The sequence below is a fragment of the Aethalodelphis obliquidens genome, unplaced genomic scaffold, assembly GCF_003676395.1.
Source record: "Aethalodelphis obliquidens isolate GAN/ISIS:26980383/991018 unplaced genomic scaffold, ASM367639v1 scaffold43, whole genome shotgun sequence".
NCBI classification, from domain to species: domain Eukaryota; kingdom Metazoa; phylum Chordata; class Mammalia; order Artiodactyla; family Delphinidae; genus Aethalodelphis; species Aethalodelphis obliquidens.
Window position 1 is genome coordinate 16,666,708 of NW_020837987.1, and position 9,015 is coordinate 16,675,722.

At 35.8% G+C, this 9,015-nt stretch overlaps 1 protein-coding gene across 1 annotated transcript in view; it reads left to right on the forward strand.

Moving 5' to 3' along the window:
- Positions 1-1,654: 1,654 nt before the first annotated feature.
- LOC113606277 (zinc finger protein 85-like) overlaps positions 1,655-9,015 on the forward strand; it is a 15,554-nt gene continuing 8,193 nt past the window's right edge. Inside the window, exons 1-2 of the mRNA XM_027080392.1 lie at positions 1,655-1,748; positions 2,226-2,327. Of these exons, the coding sequence (XP_026936193.1) occupies positions 1,655-1,748; positions 2,226-2,327 (196 nt within the window). The remainder of the gene's footprint in view (positions 1,749-2,225; positions 2,328-9,015) is intronic.

The window sequence follows — 9,015 nt, forward strand, 5'->3', positions numbered from 1 at the left end:
TTTTTTTTTTTATCACTCCTTTGCATTCTCCGGAAAGTTTCCAAGCATCATATTACATTAATGGTGTCAAATTTCTAATATATAGCTCAGCACAAACTATAAAGATCTTAAAGGAATGAAAAGATTTAAACCAATAGCTCTAATTTATTTTATATCACTATGTATGTTTGCACCCTAGTGTATTTTTAAAATACAAAGATTATCCTCCACAGATTTATAAGATTTATCTAAGTAAAAATTTTGATTTCATTGACATGTATATTTTCTTCTCTGTCACGTTTATGTTTTTAAATTTTATTGAAGTATAGTTGATTTACAATATTGTGTTAATTTCTGCAGTGTAGCAAAGTGACTCATTTATAGATATATATATTCTTGTTCATATTCTTTTCCATTATGATTTATCACAGGATATTGAATGCAGTTCCCTGTGCTATACAGTAGGACCTTGTTGTTTATCCTTCCTATATATACTAGTTTGCATCTGCTAATCCCAAACTCCCTCCCCCAAATACCCTCCCCCTTGGCAACCACAAGTCTGTTCTCTGTGTCTGTGAGTCTGTTTCTGTTGTTGTAGACATATTCATTTGTGTTGTAGTTTGGACTCCACATACTCTATCTCTTTAAATATGTACAAAGTTGCTCTTTTTATGTATAACTGTGTGCACGATATGTTAACATTGTCTGATCCTTTTTTATTGTTTCTGTTGCTCTTCCCAGTTATGGAAACTGCTATAAACTTTGAGTAGGATTGTCTGTGTATTTGTCTGTGTTCTTTTTAGATGAATTCTAGTTCAAGTAAACTGGAGTGAAACCCAAGCTCTACCATTTTATGGATGTTTGACAAAATATTCTCAAAAAAAGGAAGAGTAACATGTTTCTTCAATTATTTATGTGGTGCATTCAATAATATGTTAAAAAAGGTAGAAAGCTATATTATATATCATAAATATTGAAAAAGAATTGTTGCTGGTATGCTTACTATTCTATTAGACCTGCAAAATCCATTAAACACTTTAAGTTCAAAGTTAACCATAGATTGTTACCATGCTGTTCTACTGTTATGGTATCAAAATATGTGGTACATGGACCAGAGACATTGGCATTACTAGTTAAAAGTGAGCTTGTTAAAAATGTGGAACTCAGGCTCCACTCCAGATCTCTTGAGTCAAAAATCTGCATTTTTACATTATCCCCAGTTTGCTTTCTTACATATTAAAATATGACAGTTTTACTTCTAACTCATTATGACTTTTCCACCTGAGAAATATATACAGTTTATCCTGTGTAATGAAAGTACAACATTCAAAAATGCATATGCCTGTGTTGATGCCATAGTCTCTACAGTGGTGTAGAGTCTCTACAGTGGTGTCATGATAATAATAATAGTCTCTACAGTGGTGTCATGAATCATATGTCATCCTCTTTTCTTGGAGTTAGAAATATGATACAGAACATTTCTGTGTAAAAAAAATTATTTTATTGCATAATTCAAGACTCTGTCCTAAATCAAACCAGTTCTCTTAACTTGCTGTTTTCATCTTGGGTCAAATAATGAACTCTTCCCATTGCCACTTGGCAAATGTACTCTTTAATCTCAGGGACTGTTGACATTCACATATGTGGCCATAGAATTTTCTCAGGATGAGTGGGAATGCCTGATCTTGTTCATAAGAATGTGATGTTAGAGAACTATAGGAACCTGGTCTCCTTGGGTGTGGATAACTTCCTTCCAGAATTCCTTATCCGTACACAGGGTTTTGGTTCCTTCATTTGTAGAAAGTCTCCTGGAATCTTCTGTGTCCTGCAATAGAGTTTCAGATCCCTGCTTTCAAGGAAAAAATGGGAGTTTGTGGGTATAGACAGAAAGGCTGCATGATGATTCATCATAATTCCAACCTTCTTTCTTGAGGTAATCTTCATCCTTCACTAGATTAGTGGTAATTCTGTAAGTTCAGTGCTATAAGATAGTGCTGCCCACATCTTAAAATCAGACTTTTACCCTTTATTTTTTACTTAATAGATCTTGGTCAGAATCTCAGGATCTGATTTTTTAACTGTTGTCTACTACAATAAAGGAGCTTTCAAAAGACCGGTAATTGGGGAAGTCGATTTCTAGAATATTTTAACATTCTACAATACCTTTTCTTCTCATCTAAGCTCAATACTGGATTGGAAACTGTAGGATCTCCAGGAAAACTTATGTTCATTTTTCTAATTAACAGGTCCCCTTTTTGGAGGAAAAGAAGAATCACTGAGATGTGAAGGGAATGGAGACAGTAGCTGTATAACCAGGTATGTGCGAATGGATGAAGCAGATGACACAGGTGAGAGGTCCAAAGATCGCAGAGGAAGTCATATCTTATAATATGGCTTGGGAAGGCATGCTTCAATGGAAATGATTTTTGCGAAGCCTAGATTTATTTCTGTTGCTGTCATAGAGGGGCATCTCCTGCCCCCATCTTAGGCTCTTAAATCCTCCGTGTATTCGTCTTCAGCCCCAGTGATTATCCCTCACCTTCACAGTGAGAGCCAAAATCCTCCTCTTGGCCTGTGATGACCCTCATGACCTGACTGCTCTTCTGTTGCTTTGGAGGTTCTAGGGAAAACTGTTTACATTTCTGAGTAACTCTATGTTAAGTTCTGTTTCTGCCTCAAGTCAGAAATGTGTGAGGAGAGTCATGGAGATATTGGGATTAGGTGACAAAATTCTTGGAATACCCAATCCAATGGAAACTTCAAACATGACCCTACAAAGTTCAGACTCAGTCATTTCATCATAGCATCAAGCATCTTCCCAGAATTATAGAATGTAATCGTCCATTTTACTTCCAATGAACTAACATGAGACATTTTTACTTTCTATGAACTAACGTGAGACATTTTAAGTGTACTTTCCCAATCTATCAATGGTAGAATAACTTAATATGTTTATTTATCTCATAGAAGTCTTGAATATGTTCATTCCATAGCAGCGCTTGGAACATTGGCTACCATATTTTAAAGTCCCAATTGTTGTTTAGTTTCCTAATAACTGTAATTTTATAAGTCTGCCTTATTTAATATGGCGTTATGCTTGCTGTGTCCTGTATTTTTTCACTTTCTCATTAGTTCTGTGTCAAAATCATACATGATTTTAGATTCAAAAGATCTAGTATAACATGCTCAGATGAAAACGTCTTTGGTAAGAAGGGCCTTAGATAATTAGAAGGCACCCTGTATTTGTGAAAATGTGTGGTTCATTTCTCCAACCAAAAAGTAGTCATCTTATTCATTTACTTTCCTCAGTGTGTATCTGAATCATGGTATAATGTGATCACAACTATTATTTTATATATCGATGATTCTCTGAAGATTTTACAACTTTCATGTTCTTTTATTTATAAATAAGGTTTTATTTTTCTTCTAAAGTATGGGTTACAGCCTTGATAATTTGTGTATGTATAGTAGTAATATATTAATAACGTGACAAATTTCTCTGCTGTTATTTAAATAATTCATTCAAATTTTCCATTAGAGATTTTTAAATGATTCATTGTAATGCATTTTCTGTGAAATTCTCCTGCCTTGCAACACATGCCAGTGATTCAGAATGGTTGCTTTATGCGTGCATAAACCATTTCAAAATTATAGTATTTAGAAGGATTATATTTTAATAGTATATACATGATTTTTCAGAAATTGAGTAAAATTTTCTCTTATTCTTGTTTAGCAATTCCGTAACTATTTGCTTTTTTTTTAATGATAGGTTCTCCCAAGTTAGTTAATTGTATTTTTGTCTTTACCTATATTTCATGAATGTACATGGCAATTTTCAACTCAGTACACTAAGACCGTGTGGTGTTGCATTCAAATTTGAATGTCCCATATGTCTACTGCCAATAAAATTATGCATGTCTTTGTCTTTTAATTATTACCCCTACTGTGTTTGTGGCTTACCTACTTTATTTCTTTTCTTAGTTAATGATCAATGTTTGTTTTATTCTGTCTTGGTGAGTAGTTATAGAAATAGTCTTAATTTCACATCTATTTACTGATGAATTTATATTATTGTTGTGTGAGGGAAATTCTATTTTTAATTTTTTGAGAAACCTCCATATTGTGTTTTATAGCGATTGTGACATTTTATATTTCCTTAGTGCATAAGGATTCCGATTTCTCCACATCCTTGCATATATATATATATATGCAAGTTGGGTGTAAGGTGACACCTCATTGTTGTTTTCTTTTTTATTTCTCAAATGATTACTGATTTTTAGTATCTTTCACATTTCTGTTGTCCATAAGTGTATCTTATTTGGATTAATGTCTATTTAATCCTTTGCCCATACATTGTGTTATTTGTTTCTTAATGTTGCTAGGAGTTGCAACATAAACATAATGTTTTATGTTGTAGGAGTTTTTTATGTATTCTGGATTGTAACTCCATATGAGTTACATGCTTTGCAAAATTTTTCTCTTATTCCACAGGATGCCTTTTCACCCCATTGACTGTTCCCTCTAATGTGCATGAGTTTTTACATGTAATGTAATCCCATTGGCTTTTCTTTAAAAATATTTTATTTATTTTATTTTTGGCTTTGACGGGTCTTAGCTGCGGCACATGGGATCTTTGTTGGGGCATGCAGGATCCTCCCCTGCAGCGCGTGGACTTCTCTCTAGTTGTGGTGCACAGGCTCCAGAGCACATGGGCTCTGTAGTTGTGGCAAGTGAGCTCTGTAGTTGCAGCACACGTGCTATCTAGTTGTGGCCTACGTGCTCAGTAGTTGCAGTGTGCAGGCTTAGTCACCCCACGGCATGTGGGATCTTAGTTCCCCAACTAGGGATTGAAACCGTGTTCCCTGCATTGGAAGACAGATTTGTAACCACTGGACCACCACTGGACCACCCTGACTGTATTTGCTTTTGTTGCCTGAGTTTTTGGTTTCATATACAAGAAATCTTTGCCAGAGCAAATGTCTTAGGACATTTCCCCACTGTTTTCTTCTAAGAGATACATAGATACAGGTTTATGTTTAAATCTTCAGTCCCTTTTGAGATAGTATTTGTAAGTGATGTTAGGTAAGAGTTCAACTTCATTCTTCTTCATTCAAACATCCAACTTTCCCAGTGCCATTTGCTTAAGATACTATCCTTTTCCCATTGGGTGGTATAGGCACTCTTGTTGAGGATTATTTGACCATGACCTTGAGACCTTATATTTGTGCTCTCTTTATTGTTCCATTATTCTTTTTCTGTCTACATGTTTGTACTACCCTTTTTGATAACTATAGCGTTGTAAAATGCTATAGTTTTATGTTTTAAAAATCAGGAAGTGGGGCTTCCCTGGTGGCGCAGTGGTTGAGAGTCCGCCTGCCGATGCAGGGGACATAGGTTCATGCCCCGTCCGGGAAGATCCCACGTGCCGCGGAGCAGCTGGGCCCGTGGGAGAGGCCACAACAGTGAGAGGCCCGCGTATCACAAAAAAAAAAAAAAAAAAATCAGGAAGTGTCATGCCTCCAACTTCACACTTTCTCTACTAGAATGTTTTGGACGTTTAGTGTTTTGTGATATTCCACATACATTTTAGAATGAGCTTTTCTATTTGTGTCAAAATTTTGATTGGGATTTTGATAGAGATTGCTTTGCAACTATAGGTCACCTTGGGTACTATTGACAGCTTAATGATATTAAGTATTCCAGTTCAGGAACATGGAGTGTGTTTTTGTTTATTTATATATTCTCTATTTGCCTCCAGCAATCTTTTATAATTTTTATCATACAAGTCTTTCACCCATTCATTAAGTTAACTCCTAAGTATTTTATTCTCTTTGACGCTACAGAATATAAATGTATATATATTCTTTTTTTAACATCTTTATTGGAGTATAATTGCATTACAATGGTGTGTTAGTTTCTGCTTTATAACAAAATAAATCAGCTATACATATACATATATCCCCATATCTCCTCCCTCTTGCGTCTCCCTCCCACCCTCCCTAGCCCACCCCTCTAGGTGATCACAAAGCACTGAGCTGATCTCCCTGTGCTCTGTGGCTGCTTCCCACTAGCTATCTATTTTACATTTCGTAGTATATATAAGTCCATGTCGCTCTCTCACTGTACATATATTCTTAATATCTTTCTTGATTTTTTTCTGTTATAGAAACACAACTAATTTTTATGTTTGATTTTATATTTTGAATTCTGCTAAATTTGTTTATAAGTTCTGTATTTGTTTATTCATGAGGATTCTTTAGGGTTTTCTATGTAAGATTTTATCATCTGTGAATAGAGATCAGTTTACTTCCTCCTTTCTGAATTGGATGCCCCCCTTTTTTATTGGTCTGATAGTTTTATCTAGGCAATACAGTACTATGTTGAATTAAAGTCATGAAAGTGTACATTCTTGACTTTATTGATTGCAAAGGAAAGGCTTTCAGTATTCCACTATGGAGTATATTGATAACTCTGGGCGTTTTGTTGTTTTTTTTGTTTTCTTTTGTTTTTTTTTGGACCTGTTGGAAATGTTTGTCATTTCTTCTTGTTTATTAAAGTTTTTACTGAATACACAATCAAAAAAAAATTTTCAATTTCCATCTTTGTTTAAATGCCATCTTTATCTAAATTCTTTTGATCTTCTCCAAAACCAGCAACTCTTTTTTTTTTTTAACATCTTTATTGGAGTATAATTGCTTTACAATGGTGTGTTAGTTTCTGCTTTATAACAAAGTGAATCAGTTATACATATACATGTGTTCCCATATCTCTTCCCTCTTGGGTCTCCCTCCCTCCCACCCTCCATATCCCACCCCCTAGGTGGTCACAAAGCATGGAGCTGATCTACCTGTGCTATGCGGCTGCTTCCCACTAGCTATCTATCTTATGTTTGGTAGTGTATGTATCTCCATGCCACTCTCTCACTTTGTCACAGCTTACCCTTCCCCTTCCCCTTCCCCATATCCTCAAGTCCATTCTCTAGTAGGTCTGTGTCTTTATTCCCATCTTACCCCTAAGTTCTTCATGACCTTTTTTTTTCTTAGATTCCATATATATATGTTAGCATACGGTATTTGTCTTTCCCTTTCTGACTTATTTCACTCTGTATGACAGACTCTAGGTCCATCCACCTCACTACAAATAACTCAATTTCGTTTCTTTTTATAGCTGAGTAATATTCCATTGTATATATGTGCCAAATCTTCTTTATCCATTCATTCAATGATGGACACTTAGGTTGCTTCCATCTATTGGCTATTGTAAATAGAGCTGCAATGAACATTGTGGTACATGACTGTTTTTGAATTATGGTTTTCTCAGGGTATATGCCCAGTAGTGGATTTGCTGGGTCATATGGTAGTTCTATTTGTAGTTTTTTAAGAAACTTCCATACTGTTCTCCATAGTGGCTGTACCAATTCACATTCCCACCAGCAGTGCAAGAGGGTTCCCTTTTCTCCACACCATCTCCAGCATGTATTGTTTCTAGATTTTTTGATGATGGCCATTCTGACCAGTGTGAGATGATATCTCATTGTAGTTTTGATTTGCATTTCTCTAATGATTAATGATGTTGAGCATTCTTTCATGTGTTTGTTGGCAATCTGTATATCTTCTTTGGAGAAATGTCTATTTAGGTCTTCTGCCCAATTTTGGATTGTGTTGTTTGTTTTTTTGTTATTGAGGTGCATGAGTTGCTTGTAAATTTTGGAGATTAATCCTTTGTTAGTTGCTTCATTTGTAAATATTTTCTACCATTCTGAGGGTTGTCTTTTGGTCTTGTTTATAGTTTCCTTTGCTGTGCAAAAGCTTTGAAGTTTCATTAGGTCCCATTTGTTTATTTTTGTTTTTATTTCCATTTCTCTAGGAGGTGGGTCAAAAAGGATCTTGCTGTGATTTATGTCATAGAGTGTTCTGCCTATGTTTTCCTCTAAGAGTTTGATAGTTTCTGGCCTTACATTTAAGTCTTTAATCCATTTTGAGCTTATTTTTGTGTATGGTGTCAGGGAGTGTTCTAATCTCATACTTTTTTTTTTTTTTTTTTTTTGCGGTACGCGGACCTCTCACTGTTGTGGCTTCTCCCGTTGCGGAGCACAGACTCCGGACGCACAGGCCCAGTGGCCATGGCTCACGGGCCCAGCCGCTCCACGGCATGTGGGATCTTCCCAGACCAGGGCATGAACCTGTGTCCCCTGCATTGGCAGGCAGACACTCAACCACTGTGCCACCAGGGAAGCCCCTAATCTCATACTTTTACATGTAGCTGTCCAGTTTTCCCAGCACCACTTATTGAAGAGGCTGTCCTTTCTCCACTGTACATTCCTGCCTCCTTTATCAAAGATAAGGTGACCATAGGTTCGTGGGTTTATCTCTGGGCTTTCTATCCTGTTCCATTGATCTATATTTCTGTTTTTGTGCCAGTACCATTCTGTCTTGATTACTGTAGCTTTGTAGTATAATATGAAGTCAGGGAGCCTGATTCCTCCAGCTCCGTTTTGTGTTCTCAATATTGCTTTGGCTATTCGGGGTCTTTTGTGTTTCCATACAAATTGTGAAATTTTTTATTCTACTTCTGTGAAAAATGCCAGTGGTAGTCGATAGGGATTGCATTGAATCTGTAGATTGCTTTGGGTAGTAGAGTCATTTTCACAATGTTGATTCTTCCAATCCAAGAACATGATATATCTCTCCATCTGTTTGTATCATCTTTAATTTCTTTCATCATTATCTTATAATTTTCTGCATACAGGTCTTTTGTCTCCTTAGGTAGGTTTATTCCTAGATATTTTATTCTTTTTGTTGCAGTGGTAAATGGGAGTGTTTTCTTGATTTCACTTTTGGATTTTTCATCATTAGTGTATAGGAATGCCAGAGATTTCTGTGCATTAATTTTGTATCCTGCTACTTTACCAAATTCATTGATTAGCTCTAGTAGTTTTCTGGTAGCATCTTTAGGATTCTCTATGTATAGTATCATGTCATCTGCAAACAGTGACAGCTTTACTTCTTCTTTTCCGATTTGGATTCCTTTTATTTC